General features: G+C 42.3%; 1 protein-coding gene across 1 annotated transcript in view; it reads left to right on the top strand.

Annotated features, from left to right (window-relative positions):
* Window positions 1-26,080, top strand: part of TDP1 (tyrosyl-DNA phosphodiesterase 1) — a 143,550-nt gene that overhangs the window by 43,123 nt on the left and 74,347 nt on the right. Inside the window, exons 9-12 of the mRNA XM_073610531.1 lie at window positions 1,676-1,754; window positions 5,097-5,282; window positions 7,417-7,465; window positions 22,885-22,951. Of these exons, the coding sequence (XP_073466632.1) occupies window positions 1,676-1,754; window positions 5,097-5,282; window positions 7,417-7,465; window positions 22,885-22,951 (381 nt within the window). The remainder of the gene's footprint in view (window positions 1-1,675; window positions 1,755-5,096; window positions 5,283-7,416; window positions 7,466-22,884; window positions 22,952-26,080) is intronic.

Genomic DNA, 26,080 nt, shown 5'->3' with positions numbered 1-26,080 from the left:
ATTCTTCTTTAAAAACGTCTTTGTTTTGTCAATACAGTGGTACAAATAATTATTTGATCCCCTGCAGATTTTGTAAATTTTCCCACTTACAAAGAATTGAAGGGTCTATAATTTTTATCATAGGTGTATTTTAAATGATAGAGACAGAATATCAGCCAAAAATCCAGAAAAAAACGATATAAGTGTTATAAAATGAGTTGCAGTTCAGTGAATAAATTAAGTATTTGATCCCCTACCAACCAACAATAATTCTGACTTCCACAGACTGGCTACAGTAGGTGCTCATGTGGTACACAGATTAGTGCTGTCAATATAAGAAGGAGCTCCTAACGACAACTCGTTATGTGTATAAAAGCCACCTGTCCACAGAATCTCTTTCTTCCATTCAAACCTCACCATCATGGGCAAGACCAAAGAACTCTCAAAGGACATCAGGGACAAGATTGTAGACCTGCACAAGGCTGGAATAGGTTATAAAACCATCAGCAAGAAGCTTGGTGAGGAGGCAACTGTTGGATCGATTATTCGCAAATGGAAGAAATACAGACTAACCATCAATCGTCCTCGGTTTGGATCTTCATGCAAGATTTTGCCTCATGGGGTGAGGATGATCGTGAGAAAAGTGAGGGATCTGCCCAGAACTACATGGGAGGAGCTTGTGAATGATCTCAAGGCAGTTGGGACCACAGTCACCAAACAAACCATTGGTAACACAATACGCCGCCATGGATTGAAATCCTGCAGCACCCACAAGGTCCCCCTCCTCAAGAAGGCACATGTACAGGCCTGTCTGAGGTTTTCCAATGAACATCTAAATGATTTAGAGAAGGATTGGGAGGAAGTGCTGTGGTCAGATGAGACCAAAATTGAGCTCTTTGGCATTAACGCGACTCGCCGTGTTTAGAGGAAGAAAAATGCTGACTATGACCCTAAGAACACCATCCCTACAGTCAAGCATGGAGGTGGAAACATTATGCTTATGTGCTGCTTCTCTGCTAAAGATACAGGCCGACTTTGCTACATTCAGGGGCCAATGGACGGGACCATGTATTGTAAATTCTTGAATGAGAACCTTCTTCTCTCAGCCAGAACTCTGAAGATGGGTCATGGATAGTCTTCCAGCATGACAATGACCCAAAACATACCGCCAAGGCAACAAAGGAGCGGCTAAAGAAGAAGCACATTAAGGTCATGGAGTGGCCTAGCCAGTCTCCAGACCTTAATCCTATAGAAAATGTATAGAGGGAGCTGAAACTTCGAGTTGCCAAGTGACAGCCAAGAAACATTAAGGATTTAGAGAAGATCTGTAAAGATGAGTGGACCAAAATCCCTCCTGAGATGTGTGCAAACCTGGTCACCACCTACAAGAAACGTCTTACCTCTGTGATTGCCAACAAGGGTTTCTCCACCAACTACTAAGTCATGTTTTGCTTGGAGATCAAATACTTATTTTAATCACTGAACTGTAACTCAATTTATAACATTTGTATTGTGTGTTTTTTTTTTTTTCTGGATTTTTGGTTGATATTCTCTCTCTATCATTTAAAATACACCTATGATAAAAATGATAGACCCTTCATTTCTTTGTAAGTGGGAAAACATACAAAATCAGCAGGGAATCAAATAATTATTTTCCCCATTGTACATCAATAAAAATGTTTTTTCTTTAAATCAGGGTGTACCTGATTGGATCCACACCTGGAAGATATCAAGGCCACGATAAAGAGAAATGGGGGCATTTACGTTTGAGAAAGGTAAGTGCGATACATTGTTTTACTGTTTTGTGTCATATCGGTAGACCTAAGCCAGGGGGTTGTGGAATGATACAGCACCAGTATGTTCAAGCCCCTAAATTGGGGATTTTACTGTGTGAATATGGGGGTAGATGATCCAGTTGAAGAAGTAGTAGGTATTAAGCTGGCCATACATGGGTCGAAATCGTAACAAAGGACGGCCATACACGGTTCCTGCTGAACCGGCCGAGATTCGAACCATTAGTGGGCAGGCTGAATGTACCAATTTGATCGATCAATCAACTTTGGTACAACCAGCCTGTCAGATTCGCTGACGATTATCACAAGCAGCTGGTATAGTCGCTAGCGATTAATCACGGTCTTCTCCCGGCGGGGATGACCTCCCTCGCCCCCTCGCCTGGAGAAGACAGTGGCCCGGCAAGAGGGATTCCCGCATCAACACTGTCTGTGTTGATGGGGGAATTGAGCGAATTGCTTTCCTGCACAAAATGATAGAAAATTTGTTTGGGTACAGTGTAGCATGACCGCGCAATTGTCATTCAAATTGCGACAGCGCTGAAAGCTGAAAATTGGCCTGGGCAGGAAGTTGTCTAAGTGCCTGGTATTAAAGTGGTTAAAAATAGTAGTGATGCACCAACAATTATGGGCCGAAAATGGGGTTTTCAGCGTTGTGCCGAAAGAAAAAAAAGTGCTGATAGTGGCTACCGAAAACACAACACGGGTGCATTTTTGTTATGTGCTCTTGCTGTGTTTTCAGTGGGGTTTGCCAAATATGCACCAAAAATGCAGCCAGCAGGATTTTTAACACCGTTTCATAAGGTGCCGATAATGGGCGACAATAAATTCATATTAGTTTAAATTCATGATAATAAAAAATTTGAATATAATATATATTTTTGTATAAATAATTGTGTATATATATATATATAATTTTTTTTTTTTAAAATGTAAATTTCGGTTTCGGCCAAGTGCATCCTAAATTTTCGGTTTCGGCACCGAAATGAAAATTTTGGTGCACCACTAATAAATAGTCCATTTTATGTATGTGTTTGGAATGGAACACCATGTTGTAGTTTTACATTTATGCATTAAGGTAAAAAACCTTCTGCTCCCCAGGCCACCCCTTATACTTTCCTGAGCCTGTTCTCGATCAAGAAATGTACATGAGAGCAGCAGCTCTCTCACCTCTCTCCCCCCTAACTGGACAGAGCGGCAGCAGTGGGAACCATTGGTTCCTGCTGCTGTCAATCAAAGCCAATGAGGAGAGAGCAGCACACACAGAGGCTGCTTGGCAGCGAGCACGCACGGGTGAGCCCAGTGCAAGCAGCTTGCTCTGGTGGCACTAGGCAGGGATGATGAGCCAGGAGCGCCCAGCGGGGGACCCTAGAAGAGGAGGACTGGGGATGCTCTGTGCAAAACCATTACACAGAGCAGGTAAGTAATAACATGTTTGTTATTTTAAAAAAAATGTTGCCTTTTAGAATCGCTTTAAATGGGGTTTACAGTGCAACTCCAGCCTAAAATTCGTTTTTTGCATAGTGATTGTAAGGTTCATTTCAGAGTCGCTTGACAGGCGACCCAGATTAAATGTTGCCTCCTGGACGCACTGTTTTTAACCTTTTACAGCCCACATTACCTGCCACTGACACCATTGCTGAGGGTTGTTATTGCACTCACTGACACCATTGCTGAGGGTTGTTATTGCATTCACTGACACCAAGGCTGAGGGTTGTTATTGCATTCACTGACACCAATGCTGAGGGTTGTTATTGCACTCACTGACACCAATGCTGAGAGTTGTTATTGCACTCACTGACACCAATGCTAAAGGGTTGTTATTGCACTCACTGACACCAATGCTAAAGGGTTGTTATTGCACTCACTGACACCATTGCTGAGGGTTGTTATTGCACTCACTGACACCAATGCTGAGGGTTGTTATTGCACTCACTGACACCATTACTAAAGGGTTGTTATTGCACTCACTGACACCAATGCTGAGGGTTGTTATTGCACTCACTGACACCGTTGCTGAGGGTTGTTATTGCACTCACTGACACCAATGCTGAGGGTTGTTATTGCACTCACTGACACCGTTGCTGAGGGTTGTTATTGCACTCACTGACACTAATGCTAAAGGGTTGTTATTGCATTCACTGACACCAATGCTGAGGGTTGTTATTGCACTCACTGACACCAATGATGAGGGTTGTTATTGCACTCACTGACACCGTTGCTGAGGGTTGTTATTGCACTCACTGACACCAATGCTAAAGGGTTGTTATTGCACTCACTGCCACCATTGCTGAGGGTTGTTATTGCACTCACTGACACCGTTGCTGAGGGTTGTTATTGCACTCACTGACACCAATGCTGAGGGTTGTTATTGCACTCACTGACACTAATGCTAAAGGGTTGTTATTGCATTCACTGACACCAATGCTGAGGGTTGTTATTGCACTCACTGACACCAATGCTGAGGGTTGTTATTGCACTCACTGACACCAATGCTGAGGGTTGTTATTGCACTCACTGACACTAATGCTGGGGGTTATTCTGGTCTCTGACACCAATGCTGGTGGTTATTGTACTCCAACGTCTTCAAAAAATGCAGCGAAAATGAAATGTTGGGGTGTTGAGATGCATTATAGACTATTAATTTTGAATGGGCTGCATAACCTGATGCAATGCGCCTCAATGCATGGAAATGCACTGCCATTGTGTGGCCCTATGAACATATCGGGGGCCGAACTTGAGGCACTTTATTATTTTCAGGTTAAACACCACACCCCCGCTTATACGGATGCATTATGGTTACTCTTAGGACAATACCCTGTGTTTTTTAGGATTCTTTTTATGGAGGATTGCCATTTTTATCCATGTGAAGTACAAGTTGACAATTATATGCTTATATTCATGTGTTTACTATACTCTATGTATCCACTGCTGCATGTCATTGTTGTGTGTTTTAGACAATAAACACATTTTCTATTACCTGGCTTTACTTGCTGAGTCCCATCATACATACCTCATTTAAAGTCCCGATAACCCTTTCTATATACCAGATTCAGGGATGGAGATGCATGGCCACGTCCCAAAAAAAAAACAAACCCTTTTAAGTTGAACACCGCTGGTTTAGATTGTGAGAACTTTTAGAAGGAGACACACCAGAGGTCCTGCCATAGATAGAGATTCAGAAGACATCACAAGGAAGCTGTCAGTCAGTCCTTGGTGTTCTATGACAGAGGTGTAAGACTGGTTGTTGTAATAAAGGTGGCATTGTATAACAGATTTAACTGTTACTGTAGAACATGCACCATATTCTGTGTTCCTACTTTGCAGATATTACGAGAAAAAGGTGGCCTGATCTCGGGTATTGAATCGTGGCCTGTGATTGGCCAGTTTTCCAGTATTGGTTCGATGGGAACCGACCACACCAAGTGGCTTCATTCTGAGTTCGGTGAGAGTCTGAAGACGCTGGGGAAAGGAGTGAAAACTCTGCCGAAAGCAGAGAATCCTCTTCAGCTGGTACGGATGATGGGTTTGTATTTCTGCTGATACAGACAGATAGTGATTTTTTTGGGGGGGTCTTTTTTTTTTGTTTTTTTTGTTTTTTTTGTAAATGTTGCTTTTAATAAATTTTAGAATAATGTTTGAAAGCCTTTTATACAGGGTTTGTGATATGAGTTATACATGATAGTATAATGAACAATATAGTAGTCAATATTTGTCCAAATATATGAGGACGTTAGACACCTTCATTTAAATATTGTGGAACACAAAAAGGGAGGAATCGTGGCGATTATTTTTTACAAATTTATGTAAGATATTAAATGTGAGAGCATAAAATAGAAGGAAAGTGTTGTGGTTGCCCCTGGGCAGGATATATGGACTCACCCGAGGCTCTGGATCCAAGTGAGATTTGGTCTTTATCAGCGCTCCTGAAAGTTGAGATGGGCCAGAGATCCCAATAAGTAGTCCTGTCTGCATTGCTGCAACTGTCACTAGGCCGCATCCCTCAGGATCACCCCACCTAGGAATAGCAGGAACAAGGATAGCTACGGTGTGGAGATTGCAGTATAAGACAATGGGCAGAACAGTATTCAAGTACAGGCAGAGGTCTTGCTAAAGCACATTCCGTGTGAAATGCGTTAACTGCCCTGTCCTGTGATATGGAGTTGTGGTGTCTGTATGTTTTATACTTGGAAGGCTTCAATAAACATCATTTTATCTACCACACCATTGGAGTGCGGCCAACTTTCCATTTTTGCCTCTGCATTACTGTGATCACAGACCGGGTCGGCACCTGTCAGTGTGTGGAGGGGTTGTTTGTCCATGCACTCACCTGGAGCTGTGATTTCTTCCTATTGTTTCCAGGGATCTTGGCAGGGAGAAGAGTAGTCAGGTCCCGGCAGGGGTCTTGGTAGGCAGAAGAGTAGTCAGGTCCAGGCAGGGGTCTCAGCAGGCAGAAGAGTAGTCAGGTCCAGGCTGGGGTCTCAGCAGGCAGAAGAGTAGTCAGGTCCAGGCTGGGGTCTCAGCAGGTAGAAGAGTAGTCAGGTTCAGGCAGGGGTCTTGGCAGGCAGAAGAGTAGTTGGGTCCAGGCAGGGGTCTCAGCAGGCAGAAAAGTAGTCGGGTCCAGGCAGGGTTCTCAGCAGGAAGAAGAGTAGTTAGGTCCAGGCAGGGGTCTCAGCAGGTAGAAGAGTAGTCAGGTCCAGGCAGGGTTCTCAGCAGGTAGAAGAGTAGTCGGGTCCAGGCAGGGGTCTCAGCAGGCAGAAGAGTATTTGGGTCCAGGCAGGGGTCTTGGCAAGCAGAAGAGTAGTCAGGTCCAGGCAGTGGTCTCAGCAGGAAGAAGAGTAGTTAGGTCCAGGCAGGGGTCTCAGCAGGTAGAAGAGTAGTCAGGTCCAGGCAGGGTTATCAGCAGGTAGAAGAGTAGTCAGGTCCAGGCAGGGGCCTTGGCAGGCAGAAGAGTAGTCAGGTCCAGGCAGGGGCCTTGGCAGGCAGAAGAGTAGTCAGGTCCAGGCAGGGGCCTTGGCAGGCAGAAGAGTAGTCAGGTCCAGGCAGGGGTCTTGGCAGGCAGAAGAGTAGTCAGGTCCAGGCAGGGGTCTCAGCAGGTAGAAGAGTAGTCAGGTCCAGGCAGGGGTCTCAGCAGGTAGAAGAGTAGTCAGGTCCAGGCAGGGGTCTCAGCAGGTAGAAGAGTAGTCAGGTCCAGGCAGGGGTCTTGGCAGGCAGAAGAGTAGTCAGGTCCAGGCAGGGGTCTCAGCAGGCAGAAGAGTAGTCAGGTCTAGGCAGGGGACTCAGCAGGTAGAAAAGTAGTCAGGTCCAGGCAGGGGTCTTGGCAGGCAGAAGAGTAGTCAGGTCCAGGCAGGGGTCTTGGCAGGCAGAAGAGTAGTTGGGTCTTGGCAGGCAGAAGATTAGTCAGGTCCAGGCAGGGGTCTCAGCAGGTAGGTCATTTTATTTTGCATGGAACCCACATTAAAATCCTTTAAATCTGGAATAAAGTCCAGGACCGACAAACAAACATACTGTAAGAGCGCTTAATTCTGGATTTGTTGTCCTAATCAAACTGCTTGTAAAATAATGAATGCGTAGCTAAGAAAATGTTTATTACCTCAGTCTATGCACATTTACCTCTACATAACTAATATTGACGTATCTTTTGCAGATCTACCCCTCGGTGAATAATGTCAGGACAAGTCTGGAAGGTTACCCTGGTGAGTAACAGCTAATCGCTTGCACCTATGCAGGTAAGGGATGCCTATAGAAAAAAACAAACTGTGCAGCTTTGACCAAAGTTGGTTAATCTTCGGGCTTTCAGAGAAGGCCAATTACGTACCTTCTGAAACCTGACTGAAAAACTCCCAGAGATGGCATCACCCCATCTTGCCTTGTTGCTAGGATGTTGCTAAGAGACTCCCAGCTGTTACTGTTCACATCCACCTTCGCAGGAGCGAGCGCACAAATGCTGAGCTCAGAACTACTGCGTCAGAGCAGAAAAAGTACACGTGAGGGGGTTTAAATCAGAGAAGGAGCTCACTCCTCTGATGGTGGCGGGTGGGCAGTAACAAGTGGGAGTCTCTTGGCAACATCCTAGCAATAAGGCAGGACAGGATGATGCCATCTCTGGGAGTTTTTCAGACAGGCTTTAGGAGTTACATAAATGGTCTACACCTATAGCATTATCCAACTTTGCTCAAATCTGCACAGTTTGTTTTTATCTAGAGGCACCCCTTACCTGCACAGGCAGTTTTTCAGTAAAGGTGAACTATGCCTTTAACAGTGACTTAGTTATTAGCATGGATTAACAGAACTGAGGACTTGGGTTCAGTTACCACCAGGAATGCTATCTGCATGGAGTTTGTATGTGCGTCTGTATGACTGTGGAAGGAAAATTAGGGACTGATGTGAATTATATCATGTGACTGGTTCAGCGCCCTTTGTATAGCCCTGTGGAATATTTCAGAGCTATATTAATGCATAAGAATAATGTTAGTGTGGGACATTAGAGTGTACATTTTTGCTTATTAAAAAATCATACAAACATACAGCTTATTAATAAAAACTAAACAAAAACAAGCCAAATGTTTTAACAAAAACAAGCGTGCTTACATCAACAAGTAAAGAAAACCTGAACTGTTGGTGTCCATGTGGGACTCCTCGCAGCCAGCAGAAACTTCTTTGTCTGGATACAAGCCATCTCCTCCTGGACTCACCTGCTGATTGCAAGGATCTGTTGGCAGGTGCAATCTCAGGAAAGTCCTCCACACACTGAGAGAGATTTTCAACAAGCACTCCTTTACCATGAGCCTCATCTGACGAGTCGGTGCCATTAAAGGGAGATTCCATTTCTGTAATGGCCTGCAGCAATCCGCCATTTTCCTCAACCTCCTCCTGAGATGACCCAGGCTGCTGGGGAGGGAGGGGGGCAGATACTGACTCGGACATGACAGATCCTGAGACGGGGTAGTACTGGGGCCACCATGTGAAGCCACTTCCTTACCCCCCATCCATACTGTAGACGTTGCTCTGGTATCCACCCTCTGGCTGGTACTGGCAAAGGCACTTTCCTTCATCTGGAAAAAGGTGTAGGTGCAGCGCTGGTGTGAGTTACATCTCCAAATGAATAAATGAGAAAAATTTTTTTTCAAAAATTCAGAAGTGGTGAAAAAAGACTGAAAATAAAGACTAAAGCAAAGTTCCAATATGAGAAACTGAAAACAAAAGAAATCAGTGTGGTTATAATAAATCTCCTAATGGCGTGCTTTGATATGATATGATAAGTATTGCATACTGTGCTCAAACCAGTAAAAAATAAAATAAACATATAATGAATAATAAAACCTTACAAAAATGTTCATAAGTGTATAGACAATGACCTAACACCATAAACAGATAATAGAAATGATGATAAAAATTCTCAAATACATATGGTGAAAAAAATCTGAGAATAAAAAGACTAAAGCAAAGACCAAAGGGTGAACTTAAAAAACTGAGGCACAGTCCCAAAATCACATATCCAAGTGAAGAAGGCTGATTATCATATAGATGTAGAGACCAAGAGCCAGAGAAAGATCCCTCCTCCAGATAGTTTTACACCCAAGGTGAGCATGTAGTTTCCTTACCGACTTAAATGACCACCTAAGCGGTCTCACCAAGCCCAGGGAATACGGTCTCCCAAAAACCAGTATGGATGTCTGACGCTGCTAGATCCGTGTCACTCAAAAATACAAACAAAAAAGGCTCCCATAGTGTAGTATTTAAGTACAAGTTTAATACGTATAAATGAATTGCACTTACAGGATAAAACGTCTAAATGCGCAGTGTGCCAAAATAGCGGCGTCTCCTCAAGCTTCCTCTGCTTGCTGTTTGCTGTAACCATCAACCTCCGAAGAGGAAAACGTGATGACGTCAGTGTCACAGGCTCCACCCTACACGTTTCGTCGCGATAGGACGTCGTCTGGGGATTGGCTGCTGTAACTGTGTGATCACGTGCGTCATTTATATAGTCCCGCGGCACCAACTTTACTAAGGGCAATTCGAATATTAATGATGGAAGCATACGGGCACCATCATTGTGAATGCTGACAGGTTTAGCAAAACGGGATATAGAGGAAACGAAGACCAATAATAGATATAATATATACCACCGCCATCTACGGGTGGTATAAGATATTGCAGAAAATTACACTAACATAGGGCTACAGCAAAGGGCAAGCATAGGAAGCTGGGCTAGACATCGCATACACTGTCTCAAATGAACATATTGAACATAATGAAATGACTTCATAATTAATAAGGCACATAGTGTAACATATGCAAATAGTTACAATATGTAATATATAATAAAATAGTGCATGTATATAAAAAATATATATAATATAAATATAAATATATAAACATAAAAATTAAAAAAATATAATATATTTAAAATTAAGAATTAAGATAAAATATTAGGCATTGTTGATAAAGCAATTTATGTCCCAATCAACGTTTAAGCCAAATGGCCCATATGATCTCATATTAAAAATCCATTTTGTTTCGAGCCTAGAAATTTATCTAATCTTATTAGTACCACTCCAATGGGGATGGATTTTGTCAATAGGTAAAAAAAAGGGTCCCTTTGAGTTTTTTGTCATGGTATTTGGCATAATGCCTGAATAAATTATGTTTAGTGAACCCACGTTTGATGTTTCCTACATGTTCATCCAGACCTACATGTGCAGCTGTTTTGGTGCGCCCAATGTACTGTTTGGAGCGCAGACATTGGATTAGGTATACGACACACCCTGTAGAGCATGTGATGAATGACTCTATGTTATAAGTTCTGTTTGCCTGAGTGGAGTGGGAGGATTCACATTTACACTACACTAAAAGAGTTAATTTGACAAATATTACATTTCCTGCAAGGAAAAAAAACCCTTCATTGATTGAAAAACAAAATAGTTTTAAGAGGGTCTATTACACTAGGAGCGATACTATGACGCAAGGAAGGAACACCTCTATAAATGACTACCGGTCGATCAGGGATAACTGGGCCTAATATCTTGTAATTTTTTATTATGCTCCAATGCTTATTAAAAATCTTCTTAACGGAAAAGTGTTGGTTAGAATACCTGGTGATCATGGAACAACCAAATTTATTATCTGTTACTTGATTGGCCCTACTCGGACCATTCAGCATAAGGTCTCTATCCATGTCACCGACATTTTTAATGATCTCATCAATCTCCTTCTCTCTGTAGCCTTTATCCAGAAATATAGATTTTAAAACAAGAGCTTGCTGTTGATAATCCAAACTGGAAGTGCAATTGCGCCTAATCCATTGGAATTGGCCTTTGGGGACCGCATTAAGCCATGCTGGATGATGACAGCTGGTTAGCGGAATAAAAGCTTTGTGATCGGTCTCCTTGAAGAAGGTGGTAGTAGTCAAAAGTCCATCCCTAACTGTAATGTTAATGTCGAGGAAGTGGATCTGAGATTCCCTCACCTCGTATTGTAGGGAAATTCCTCTGTCATTGGAATTAAGTTAGTAAAAAAAGGCCTCAAGAGAGGGTAAATCACCCTCCCACAGGAGAAGGACATCATCGATGTCTCCAAAGGCGTAACTCCCTGGGGGGGGGGGGTCATTGACAATTACATCCCTTTCCCAGTGAGCCATGAATAGGTTCGCCAGGCTCGGAGCGAACTTGGCGCCCATAGCAACGCCACAGGTTTGCAGAAAGAAGTTGCCCCCAAACCAAAAATAATTGTGGCTTGTAGCAAAAGCAAGAAGGCTTAGAATGAAATCTTTCTGTATTGATGTTAGAGTATGATCTTGTTCTAAATAGAATTTTACCACCTCCAAGCCATGTTGATGTGATATAACAGTATATAAGGAGGCAACATCAGCTGTTGCCAGGATACAACCCTCTCTCCATTCACAGTCCACCAATATTTTAAAAACTTGAGTTGTATCTTTCAAGTGGGAGAGAGTTGTTGCAACCAAGGGCTGTAAAAATTCATCAACGTATCTGCCAATTTTCGCCGTTACAGAGTCTATACCACTGATGATAGGGCGGCCCTGTGGTTTAGACTGGTTCTTATGGATTTTGGGCAAGTAATATATAACAGGTACCCTCGGTGCAGAAGGTACAAAATATGCCTTTTCTTTTTTGTTGACAATACCTCGCTGAAAACCATCATCAATTATAGATAAAAACTCTCTTTTATATTTGGCTGTAGGGTTTGAGGCCAATTGTGTGTTTGTCACCTTATCAGATAAAAGCCTATTCATCTCTTCCAAATAGTCACCTTTATTTAGAATAACGACACCACCGCCCTTGTCTGCGGGGCGTATGACGATGTCGTTATGTGCACAGATCTGTTTCAAACTCAGTTGGAAGTCATTATTGCTTTTAGGTTTGAGTGTTTTAAGAGCCACGGGTCTTTTACTACCATCTCTTTAAAAATTTGTACAGACGGGGCAACAAAGCCTGGGGGGTTGAATAACGAAGCATTAGACAAATTAGTATTACGAATTTTGAGCCACATTCATTCGGCCCCCATTATCATGGGATAAGGAGCTTACTTCAAGGTTACCATTCTGAGAATTATCAATAGACACCATATTTGTTGTTATAACTTGAGGTGTATTAATGGTAGCCAATTGACTACGATTGCCTATTGGGTTAAGAAGAAAATGCCTTTTAATATTCATCTTACGGATGAATTAGTGGACATTGATAAATGTCTCAAATTTATTGAGACCACGAGGGGGTGCAAATTTCAGTCTCTGACTGAGAACTCTTTGTTCACCTTGCGATAAGTGAACCAAGCTCAAATTGAAAACACCACTGATGTTTATTGTTTTCTTTTCTTTGGACCTGACCCTCCTCCCCCCTCTGATGCCTCTCTTTCTTCGTGTCCCCTTTTGGATCTGTTATTGCCCATGGGAAAAAAAAAAACGGGATTGTTCCATTCTTCCAAAATCCAAAGGGGACTCAGGTAGGTCTTGTCTTTGTCTTATTGGGTAATCGGTAAATTGGCTAGGGTGTCTAGTGATGACGGATTCTACCTCATAGTTATCGTCCCGATGATATGAAAGGGAAGCATATCTATTTTGAAGGGGAATTTGATGACCTCTAGGGGTCTATTAGAACTCATCCCTTAGTGATTTATGTAATCCCTGGGGTCCTCTCTATATTCCCTCTGTCTCTGGTAATTATAATCATTCACGTAGGGTGTCCTTTGCTGTCTTTTATAATCATTCATATAAGGTATCCTTTGCTGTTGGAAACCTCCCCTACTAGAATTATTTCCAAACGAGCCACTTTGGCGACTATGTTGAGAGACACCTTGTTGGCGAAAGTGATTACCTTCATTTTTATATTTATTTTTGGTATTATTTGGTTTAACAGAGGTATACCCTCTCTGGTTGTTTGGAACTGTCTGACCCCTCTGTCCATGATTTCCTCTACTCTGTGATGGGTTAGGTAACACCACACTAGGGGATGGAGGAGGGATGGATTGTATAGGTAGAGATGTAGGACATGAACCCACAGCCTCACCTTCCATAGGCTCATCAACTTTAATCTGCCATTTGAAAACCATTTTATTGGAATAATCAGCAGGATCACGGTTATATTTTTTCTTTTTTTTTTTTTGACTTTTTGATCATGATCTTCCTTTTCAAGAAAAAGTCTCAATTGGTCAGATTCTTGTTTGTAAATTTCTTGATCCTTAAGTGGACCCAATTTGTTTTTTACCAAAGTAATTTATTTGTTAAGGGATTTGAGCTTATTGTGTTTTTTAGCCAATAAAAATTGAGGAAAATTGACACCAGTATCATTAAAATACACAAACTACCCTTCTAAATCGCTCTCTCCCTTTTGAGGGTTCAATTCCCACCACAAACTACGAGGTACCATTTTCTGTGCAACATATTGTTCGAGATATGCCACATCCCAACTGGTATGTAGCTCAGAGACCAACAGATTTTTGAGTCTTAGAAACAGCCCCCCTATCTCGTCGGACTGTTCAACATTCCCATCAAATACTCTTTCGATATTAATGTTATGTTGAGACCTATAGTCAAAAATGTCCATGATGACCTTTCAGCTGCAACGTTTTTGTATAAGGTATTCTCCAATACATATGGTGAAAAAAAATCTGAGAAAAAAAGACTAAAGCAAAGTCCAAAGGGTGAACTTAAAAAACTGAGGCACAGTCCCAAAATCAAATATCCAAGTGAAGAAGGTTGATTATCATATAGATGTAGAGACCAAGAGCCAGAGAAAGATCCCTCCTCCAGATAGTTTTACACCCAAGGTGAGCATGTAGTCTCCTTACCGACTTAAATGACCACCTAAGCGTTCTCACCAAGCCCAGAGAATTCGGTCTCCCAAAAAACTGTATGGATGTCTGAAACTGCTAGATCCGTGTCACTCAAAAATACAAACAAAAAAGCTCCCATAGTGTAGTATTTAAGTACAAGATTAAAACGTATAAATTAATTGCACTTACAGGATAAAACGACTAAATGCGCAGTGTGCCAAAATAGAGACGTCTCCTCAAGCTTCCTCTGCTCGCTGTTTGCTTTAACCAGCGACCTCCGAAGAAGAAAACGTGATGACGTCAGTGTCACAGGCTCCACCCTACACGTTTTGTCACAATAGGACGTCGTCTGGGAATTGGATGCTGTAATTGTGTCATCACATGCGTCATTTATATAGTCCCGCGGAGTTCACACTTTGGACTTTGCTTTAGTATTTTTTTCTCAGATTTTTTTCACCATATGTATTTGAGAATTTTTATCTTTATTTCTATTATCTGTTTGTGGTGTTAGGTCATTGTTTATACACTTATGAACATTTTTGTAAGGTTTTATTATTCATTATATGTTTATTTTATTTTTTACTGGTTTGAGCACAGTATGCAATACTTTTTGATATCATATCAAAGCACGCCATTAGGAGATTAAATATAACCACCCTGATTTATTTTGTTTTCAGTTTCCCAATTTCTCATATTGGAACTTTGCCTTAGTCTTTATTTTCAGTATTTTTTCACCACTTCTGAATTTTTGAAAAAAATCAATTTTTTTTTTTGCCTCATTCATTAATTTGGAGATTTAACTCACACCAGCGCTGCACCTACACCTTTTTCCACTTGTTTGAGTTTTGTATTTAGACTTTTGGTGCTGGAAGCTCTATTTGTGCTGGATTCATTTTTAGTTTCTTTTATTTGTTTCTAGCGCAGCGTTACCCTTTTGGGTTTTTGTTTACTACTTTCCTTCATCTGTTGTAATCTCTCCTCATTCTCACACCTTTCTCTGAACACACCGCTGCTTTCCGTTTGAGAGAGGTGAGCAACTTCTGCTTTTTTAATGCCTCCTCCAGGGACCTCAGCTTGGAGACTTCCCTCTTACTGTTTCCAGACCTACTATGCAGGGATTTCTTTTTCCTGAGATCTTCTTTCATGACAGCAAGTTTCTGTTCCTCCTTAGCAATGTGGTGAAGTCTGTTCACCACTTTATCCTGAAAGACTGGTAAGGACTCCCCTTGCATAGGCACAAGCCCAGGATCCATTGCAGCTTGAGCACATGGAGTAGGCTTCAGTGTCTCTGGGGAGCCTTCACCTTCATCTTCCCCAACATGGTCCATGCTTGCCTTTTTTTCCTCATTCATTAATTTGGAGATTTAACTCACACCAGCGCTGCACCTACACCTTTTTCCACTTGAGTTTTGTATTTAGACTTTTGGTGCTGGCAGCTCTTTTTTGTACTGGATTCATTTTTAGTTTCTTTTATTTGTTTCTAGCGCAGCGTTACCCTTTTGGGTTTTTCTTTACTACTATTCTACCTTATACAAAAACGTTGCAGCTGAAAGGTCATCATGGACATTTTTGACTATAGGTTTCAACATAACATTAATATCGAAGGAGTATTTGATGGGAATGTTGAACAGTCCGATAGGGGGGCTTTTTCTCAGACTCAAAAATCTGTTGGTCTCTGAGCTACATACCAGTTGGGATGTGGCATATCTCAAACAATATGTTGCACAGAAAATGGTACCTCGTATTTTGAGGTGGGAAGTGAACCCTCAAAAGGGAGAGAATGATTTAGAAGGGTGGTTTGTGTATTTTAATGATACTGGTGTCGATTTTCTTCAATTTTTATTGGCTAAAAAACACAATAAGTTCAAATTCCTTAACGAAGAAATTACTTTGGTAAAAAAACAAATTGGGTCCACTTAAGGATCAAGAAATTTACAAACAAAAATCTGACCAATCGAGACTTTTTCTTGAAAAGGAAGATCATGATCAAAAAGTTAAAAAAAAAAAGAAAAAATATAACCGTGATCTTGCTGATTATTCCAATAAAGTGATTTTCAAATGGCAGATTAAAGTTGATGAGCCTATGGAAGGTGAGGCTGTGGGTTCATTTCCTACAGCTCTACCTATACAATCCCTCCCTCCTCCATCCCCTGGTGTGGTGTTACCTAACCCATCACAGAGTAGAGGAAATCATGGACAGAGGGGTCAGACAGTTCCGAACAACCAGAGAGGGTATATCTCTGTTAAACCAAATAATAACAAAAATACAAATATAAAAATGAAGGTAATCACTTCCGCCAACAAGGTGTCTCTCAACATAGTCAACAAAGTGGCTTGTTTGGAAATAATTCTAGTAGGGGAGGTTTCCAACAGCAAAGGACACCCTACGTGAATGATTATAATTACCAGAGACAAAGGGAATATAGAGAGGACCCCAGGGATTACATAAATCACTACGGGATGAGTTCCAACAGACAGACCCCTAGAGGTCATCAAATTTCCCTTCAAAATAGATATGCTCCCCTTTCATATCACTGGGACGATAACTATGAGGTAGAATCCGTCATCACTAGACACCCAACCAATTTACCGATTACCCAATAAGACAAAGACCAGACCTACCTGATTCCCTTTGGATTTTGGAAGAATGGAACAATCCCGTTTTTTTCCCATGGGCAACAACAGATCCAAAAGGGGACACGAAGAAAGAGAGGCATCAGAGGGGGGAAGAGGGTCAGGTCCAAAGAAAAGAAAACTATAAACATCAGTTGTATGTTCAATCTGAGCTTGGTTCACTTATCGCAAGGTGAACAAAGAGTTCTCAGTCAGAGACTGAAATTTGCACCCCCTCGTGGTCTCAATAAATTTGAGACATTTATCGATGTCCACAAATTCATCCGTAAGATGAATATTAAAAGGCATTTTCTTCTTAACCCAATAGGCAATCGTAGCCAATTGGCTACCATTAATACACCTCAAGTTATAACAACAAATATGGTGTCTATTGATAATTCTCAGAACGGTAACCTTGAAGTTCCTTATCCCATGATAATGGGGGCAGAATGAATGTGGCTCAAACTCGTAATACTAATTTGTCTAATGCTTTGTTATTCAACCCCCCAGGCTTTGTTGCCCCGTCTGTACAAATTTTTAAAGAGATGGTAGTAAAAGACCTGGTGGCTCCTAAAACACCCAAACCTAGAAGCAATAATGACTTCCAACTGAGTTTGAAACAGATCTGTGCACGTAACGACATCGTCATACGCCCCGCAGACAAGGGCGGTGGTGTCGTTATTTTAAATAAACATGACTATTTGGAAGAGATGAATAGGCTTTTATCTGATAAGGTGACAAACACACAACTGGCCTCAAACCCTACAGCCATATATAAAAGAGAGCTTTTATCTATAATTGATGATGGTTTTCAGCGAGGTATTGTCAACAAAAAAGAAAAGGCATGTCTTGTACCTTCTGCGCGAGGGTACCTGTTATATATTACTTGCCCAAAATCCATAAGAACCAGTCTAAACCACCAGGCCGCCCTATCATCGGCGGTATAGACTCTGTAACAGCGAGAATTGGCAGATACGTTGATGAATTTTTACAGCCCTTGGTTGCAACAACTCTCTCCCACTTGAAAGATACAACTCAAGTTTTTAAAATATTGGCGGACTGTGAATGGAGAGAGGGTTGTATCCTGGCAACAGCTGATGTTGCCTCCTTATATACTGTTATATCACATCAACATGGCTTGGAAGTGGTAAAATTCTATTTAGAACAAGATCATACTCTAACATCAATACTGTCAGGTCACCTTGAGGCTGGGTGACAGATGCACTCTGTAGGAGTCAGAAGTTCACCGCTAGGTAGTGGACCCTAGGACTGACTGCTGCGGATTGAACCCTGGGAGGTTCAGGAAGCAGGTCTACTGGATCACTGACACAGATCCCACTGGGAGCTAGAGCATAGATTCCCCAGGGCGCGGAGTCTAAGAGCCAGCAGGTGTTCACCAGAGCCTTTAGTGGTAAGGATGGACTGCGCTGCAGTCTGGCTCCAGGTCGCGGCCCCCAGGGTCTCACAGCCCACGCTCACGGTAGACTACAGGAGAAGAGGAAGGAGGCAGCAGGCTGGAACAACAAGGAAAGTAAGGGACAAGCCAAGGTCCGGGCCACAAGCAGACAAGGACAACAGAGTTCATGCCAAGGTTCAGGGTCACAGGCAAACAGGGATGGTCGGGGACACGCCAAAGGTCAGGGTCACGAGCAGACAGGAATAGATAAGAACAGGCCAAACTCTATTGCATAACCATGACAAATACAGAGCGATTTCATTCTAAGCCTTCTTGTTTTTGCTACAAGCCACAATTATTTTTGGTTTGGGGGCAACTTCTTTCTGCAAACCTGTGGCGTTGCTGTGGGCGCCAAGTTCGCTCCGAGCCTGGCGAACCTATTCATGGCTCACTGGGAAAGGGATGTAATTGACACTGACCCCCCCGAGGGAGTTACGCCTTTGGAGAAGGTACATGGATGATGTCCTTCTCCTGTGGGAGGGTGATTTACCCTCTCTTGAGGCCTTTTTTTAATAAACTTAATTCCAATGACAGAGGAATATCCCTACAATACGAGGTGAGGGAATCTCAGATCCACTTCCTCGACCTTAACATTACAGTTGGGGATGGACTTTTGATTACTACCACCTTCTTCAAGGAAACTGATCGCAATGCTTTTATTCCGCTAACCAGCTGTCATCATCCAGCATGGCTTAATGCGGTCCCCAAAGGCCAATTCCAACGGATTAGGTGCAATTGCACTTCCAGTTTGGATTATCAACAGCAAGCTCTTGTTTTGAAATCTAGATTTCTAGATAAAGGCTACAGAGAGAAGGAGATTGATGAGATCATTAAAAATGTTGGTGACATAGATAGAGACCTTATGCTGAATGGTCCAAGTAGGGCCAATCAAGTACCAGATAATAAATTTGGTTGTTCCATGATCACCAGGTATTCTAACCAACACTTTTCCATTAAGAAGATTTTTAATAAGCATTGGAGCATAATAAAAAATGACAAGATATTAGGCCCAGTATATATATATATTTTTTATATATTATATATTGTAATTATTTGCATATGTTACACTATGTGCCTTATTAATTATGAAGTCATTTCATTACATATGTTAATTTGAGACTCTGTGTGCGATGTCTAGCCCGGCTTCCTATGCTTGCCCTTTGCTGTAGCCCTATGTTAGTGTAATTTTCTTTAATACCTTATACCGCCAGTAGATGACGGTGGTATATATTATATCTATTATTGGTCTTCGTTTGCTCTATATCCTGTTTTGCTAAACTTGCCAGCATTCACAATGATGGCGTCCTTATGCCTCCATCATTAATGCTTGAATTGCCCTTAGTTAAGATGGTGCCGCGGGACTATATAAATGGCGCACGTGATGACGCAATTACAGCAGCCAATCCACAGACGACGTCCTACCGTGATGAAACGCGTAGGGTGGAGCCTGTAACACTGACATCATCACGTTTTCCTCTTCGGAGGTCGATGGTTACAGCAAACAGCGAGCAGAGGAAGCTTGAGGAGCCGCCGCTATTTTGGCACACTGCGCATTTAGACATTTATCCTGTAAGTGCAATTCATTTATACGTATTAAACTTGTACCTAAGTACTACACTATGGGAGCCTTTTTTGTTTGTATTTTTGAGTGACACGGATCTAGCAGTTTCAGACATCCATACTGGTTTTTTGGAGATCGTATTCCCTGGGCTTGGTGAGACCACTTAGGTGGTCATTTAAGTCGGTAAGGAGACTACATGCTCACCTTGGGTGTAAAACTATCTGGAGGAGGGATCTTTCTTTGGCTCTTGGTCTCTACATCTATATGATAATCAACCTTCTTCACTTGGATATTTGATTTTGGGACTGTGCCTCGGTTTTTTAAGTTCACCCTTTGGACTTTGCTTTAGTTTTTTTTTTCTCAGATTTTTTTCACCATATGTATTTGAGAAATTTTATCATTATTTCTATTATCTTTTTATGGTGTTAGGTCATTTTTTATACACTTGTGAACATTTTTGTAAGGCTTTATTATTCATTATATGTTTATTTTATTTTTTACTGGTTTGAGCACAGTATGCAATACTTTTTGATATCATATCAAAGCACGCCATTAGGAGATCAAATATAACCACCCTGATTTATTTTGTTTTCAGTTTCCCAATTTCTCATATTGGAACTTTGCCTTAGTCTTTATTTTCTGTCTTTTTTCACCATTTCTGAATTTTTGAAAAAAATCACATTTTTTTCCCCTCATTTATTCATTTGGAGATTTAACTCACACCAGCGCTGCACCTACACCTTTTTCCACTTGTTTGAGTTTTGTATTTAGACTTTTGATGCTGGCAGCTCTTTTTGTACTGGATTCATTTTTAGTTTCTTTTATTTGTTTCTAGCGCAGCGTTACCCTTTTGGGTTTTTCTTTACTACTTTCCTTCATCTGTTGGAATCTCTCCTCATTCTCACACTTTTCTCTGAACACACCGCTGCTTTCCTTCAGAGAGGCGACCAACTTCTCCTGCTTTTTTAATGCCTCCTCCAGAGACCTCAGTTTGGAGACTTCCCTCTTACTGTTTCTAGACTTACTATGCAGGGATTTCTTTTTCCTGAGATCTTCTTTCATGATAGCAAGTTTCTGTTCCTCCTTAGCAATGTGGTGAAGTCTGTTCACCACTTTATCCTGGAAAACTGGTAAGGACTACCCTTGCATAGAGACAAGCCCGGGATCCATTGCAGCTTGAGCACATGGAGTAGGCCTCAGTGCCTCTGGGGAGCCTCCACCTTCATCTTCCCCAACATGGCCAATGCTTGCCTGGGAAAAGCCTGCAGGACATGCCCCAGGATTGCTGCTTCTCTCAGCTGAGGTCCCAGCAGAGTGAGCCAACAGCACCACCTGGTGGAGAAGCTCCTCTGGTGCAGAGACTGATGTGACTGGCTCAGTGTTCTCTGTACAGCACCGCAGAATGTGTCAGAGCTATATAAAATGTATAATAATAGTGTGTGACATTGGAGTGTAAGCTCCTCTGGTGCAGAGACTGATGTGATAAGTTAAAGTGGAAGTCTGGGCTAACACTATCTAAGCCTAAACCTGCTTCCACCCTCATTCTAAACCCTATGCTAACTACCCTGTATGGGAAAGATGTGTATACTTACCTAATCTGAGGGCGCTCCAGTCACGTGATCTCCCCAGCAGCCGGCTTCAGGGGAGAGGAGAGAGCAGTGACAACGGTTGCAATGCCTGGGCAGTGACATCACCCATAGACTTACTATGGGGCATCCGTTGTCCACAGGGTTTAGTTCCGCATTATAAGGTGTCATATTTGCAGTGACAGGGTCACACAGTGATTTTATAGCTAGGATTTTTTTATGTGACTTTTTTTTCCTATTTCATTTAAAGTGAACTAAAGGACCGTTTTTTAATTTTTTTTTAAATGACAAACATGTCATTCTTACCTCACTGTGCAGCTCGTTTTGCACAGAGTGGCCCCCGAACATCCATTTCTGGGGTCCCTCAGCGGCTCTTGCTGCTCCTCCCCACATTGGATAGCCCCCTTGGAGAAACGCGGGCACGCTCCCGAGTCCAGCTTTCGGTGTCCATAGAGGCCGAATGCAGGACTCGCCCCCGCCCCCCCCCACCCCCCCAGCGCCCGCATCATTGGATTTGATTGACAGCAGCAGGAGCCAATGGCTGCGCTGCTTTCAATCTATCCAATCAAGAGCCGGGAACTCGTGGAGAGAGTGACGGCGTGGACGCGCCAACGGAAATTCGGGGCTCATTTAAGTAAAACTGGGGGCTAGGGGGCCGGTGACTGCCAGGTGTTTTTTCACTTTAATGCATAGGATGCATTAAGGTGAAACAACACAAACCTTTACAACCCTTTTAAGTTTGCAGAGGCTGTTTTCAGCAAAATTTTTGCAACTGCAAAATCTAGTTCAAAAAGTTCATCCCTGGTCATGCCTTTTTTTTTTTTTTTTTCTTTTGGTTAGTTTTTGAAAGGTAGTTTTAGCAAAGTTTTTGTTGTAGAAAAATCAGATATTAGGGTAAAATTTAATTTCTATATCCGTTTCCTGTGAATGAAGTTTGTGAATGTTGCTTCAGTTTTAGCATTCTTAAAGTGGACATAAACCTGATATTTTTTTTTTTTTTAATGAAGACTTCTACCTGGTACAGTAGAGGATGTCAAGTCATCTGTGCCCAGTCTTGCCAGGAAGAGTTAATCCAGCTCTGAGCAATCCTCTTTTTGTAGTAAGATAAAAAACTGATGTGACTGACATCTCATTTCTTTATCTCATGAATGGCATAGGAGAGAGAGAGAGAGAGAGAGAGAGTGTGTTACGATTCCAGCTTCACATCCCCCCCTCCTTTCTTCTCCAGCTCTCCCAGGATTGGCTGCTCCACACCTCAGCATGATTGAGCATGCGGAAGTCATGTGGTGCCTTTCCTGAGTTTTGACTGGATGTTACTCAAGAGTGTAGAGGTGGGCGGGGAGTCTTGAGTCTTGTGACATCACCAAGCTCTGGCAAAGAGACCCACTTACCCATTCCAGAGTTTTGTGGGGATCATACGGCCGAAAGGGTGGGGGGACGTTTGCAAGGTAGGGGATACATGCAGGAGGCTTGCATGTAATATATACATTAATACTGTGCCATTAGTTTATACTGGGTGAGCGGTGGGTTTACATCCACTTTAACTTCCATCCTGTTGTTTTTCATGTAGTAATATTTTATTTTACTCCCTTTTGTGTTTTGCAGCCGGGGGCTCTCTGCCTTACAGCATCCAGACTGCCCAGAAACAGCCGTGGCTCCATTCCTATTTCCAGTAGGTACCAAACCGCCATTTCGACTTGCACTATACTGTCAAAAGTATTGGGACACCTGCCTTTACACGCACGTGAACTTTAATGACATCCCAGTCTTAGTCCGTAGGGTTCAGTATTGAGTTAGCCCGCCCTTTGCAGCTATAACAGCTTCAACTCTTCTGGGAAGGCTGTCCACAAGGTTTAGGAATGTGTCTATGGGAATGTTTGACCATTCTTCAAAACAGGGGAAGACTAGGGGAAGACATGGGTCCATGTTCCTGCTTTGAAAAGACATAGGGTCCATGCCTTCCCTTCTGTCAGAATGGTGATCTGCCTTGTTTACATAGACAGACCGCTGTTCTCTGGATGATTGGTGGGTCCCGGCGGACATAGAGTCCGTGGTACCCCCAGTTCATGCCGCTGGCGCCCCCTACCCGGAAGTGTAGGATCAAGTACTAGGTACGTGATCTGGCGCAGCAGTACCACCTTGCCGCTGTATATGAAAGTTATACGGTCAGCAAGTGTTTAAACAGTGTTGACCAGGGGTCTCAAACTGGCGGCCCTCCAGCTGTTGCAAAAAACTACAAGTCCCATCATGCCTCTGCCTGTGGGGGTTATGTTTGTAACTGTCAGCCTTGCAATGCCTCATGGGACTTGTAGTTTTGCAACAGCTGGAGGGCCACCAGTTTGAGACCCCTGGTATAGACATTTATTTTTTAATGTTCTACATACTGTAGGTATACCTGCGAAAGGGGCCAGCCTGAAGTCATCTAGCAGGTCTTCATTTTCTGACGCAAAGTGCCACTTTAATTACTACAGTGATAGGTGTCCCAGGATCCGCGCATCAAGTCAGAGTCTGCTGTGTGATAGTGAATGGCAGCCTCAGCTTGGACCCCCGCCAGGCCACGCCCCCAATGTGTTTCACTCCGCCCACTGGAGCTTACTCATGGGGATTAACCACTTTAAGGACCAGCCCCGTTTTGAGATTTTTGTGTGTACATGTTTAAAACTGTTTTTTTTTTTTTTGCTAGAAAATTTCTTAGAACCCCCAAACATTATATATTGTTTTTTTTTTCTAACACCCTAGAGAATAAAATGGCGGTCATTGCAATACTTTTTTTTCACACCGTATTTGCGCAGCGGTCTTACAAGCGCACTTTTTTTGGAAAAAAATCACTTTTTTTTAATAAAAAAATAAGACAACAATTTTTTTTTTATAATGTGAAAGATAATGTTACGCTGAGTAAATTGAGTAAATTGATACCCAACATGTCATGCTTCAAAATTGCGCCCGCTCGTGGATTGGCATCAAACTTTTACCCTCAAAAATCTCCATAGGCGACGTTTAAAAAGTTCTACAGGTTGCATGTTTTGAGTTACAGAGGAGGTCTTGGGCTAGAATTATTCTTCTCACTCTACCGATCGCAGTGATACTTAACATGTGTGGTTTTACCACCGTTTTCATATGTGGGCACTACTCATGTATGCGTTCGCTTCTGCACGCGAGCTCGTCAGGATGGGGCGTTTTAAAATTAATTTTTTTTATTTATTTTACTTGATTTTATTTACTTTTACACTGTTTTTTTTTTTTTTTTTTAATTTTGGGTCACTTTTATTCCAATTTCAAGGAATGTAAACATCCCTTGTAATAGAAAAAAGCATGACAGGTCCTCTTGAATATGAGATATGGGGTCAAAAAGTCCTCAGATCTCATATTTGGATCTAAATGCAATAAAAAAAAGAAAAAATAATTTTGTCATTTGAAAAAATGACAACAGAAAAATGTGCCTTTAAGATGTATGGGCGGAAGTGACGTTTTGACGTCGCTTCCGCCCTGCTATGGTATGGAGATGGGTGGGGGCCATCTTCCCCTCACTCGACTCCATACCCAGCAAGGGGACAGACACGATCGCCTCCGCCGCTGCCGACGGCTCCGGTAAGCGGCGGAGAGCACTGGATCACGGCGGGAGGGGGGGAGCCCTCTCCCGCCACTGATAAAAGTGATCTCACAAGGAATCCGCCGCAGAGACCACTGTTATCTTATTGCCTGACCGCTGGACGAACGCGGGGATACCAGGGTTTTGGCAGCTAGCTGCTGCCATAACAACGATATCCGTCCCCAAAGTAAGGACGTACATCGGCGTGCGGCGGTCGGCAAGTGGTTAAAGAGAAAAGTGGTGTAGTTGAGCTATGGAATGGGCCCACATACCAAATGGTAAAGAAAATGGAGAAAACTCCCCCTTGCTGGACTTTAATGGCCCAAATGACAGTACGTCAAGAACAAATATAATGAAAAATGTACAATATTTATTCAATTGGAAGTATAAAAACACTAGAAGTGGCTGATAACATCCAAAAATTTCAACATGAGATACAATTCAACACAAGATACATGCAAGCTCTAGAATGGTCACAGGACTACCGTGATGGGGACCACCATGGCAGAACCAGGGTGTGGTCTGCATGTTCTGCCATGGTGGTCCCCATCATGGTAGTCCTGTGACCATTCTAGAGCTTGCATGTATCTTGTGTTGAATTGTATCTCATGTTGAAATTTTTTGATGTTATCAGACACTTTTTTTTTTTTTATACTTCCAATTTAAAAAATATTGTATATTTTTATTATACTTGTTCTTGATGACCTGTCATTTGGGCCATTAAAGTCCCGTAAGGGGGAGTTTTCTCCATTTTCTTACTCGTGGGGATGGACATCTTACAATATCTACAGCTCACAGTATATTAGCATTAGAGTCACTGGGAAGAGTTCCCCTTATGTTTTTGGTCATTGGGATCAACCCCCCCCCCCCCCCCCCCGTTACAGATAGCTAAAAAGGATCGTTGGTGTCAGTGGTTACCTATCTAAGAGGAAGGAATTGCCCATTGCTCAAGGAACCCATGGAAGCCTGTGGAGGAACCCTGGTTGAGAGAGGCTGAACTACAAGGTCATTGATCATCAAGGTTTAATTCAAAATCCACTGCAAATAATGTGCATTGCCATAAGATCGAAATTCATGTTAGCTTTGGCGAATCCTGATCAAATTTCATTACAAGTAGCACTCCTAAAGATTGCACTCACAATCTGAATAAAGCTCTATGGCAATACACAACATATGCAGAGGATTATGAGCTAAACCTTGAAGGATCAATGA

This window comes from Aquarana catesbeiana, linkage group LG13 (genome assembly GCF_042186555.1).
Source record: "Aquarana catesbeiana isolate 2022-GZ linkage group LG13, ASM4218655v1, whole genome shotgun sequence".
In the NCBI taxonomy this organism is placed as follows: Eukaryota; Metazoa; Chordata; class Amphibia; order Anura; family Ranidae; genus Aquarana; species Aquarana catesbeiana.
The sequence above is the reverse complement of the archived record's forward strand: the minus strand, read 5'-3'. Positions and strand labels throughout refer to the sequence as shown.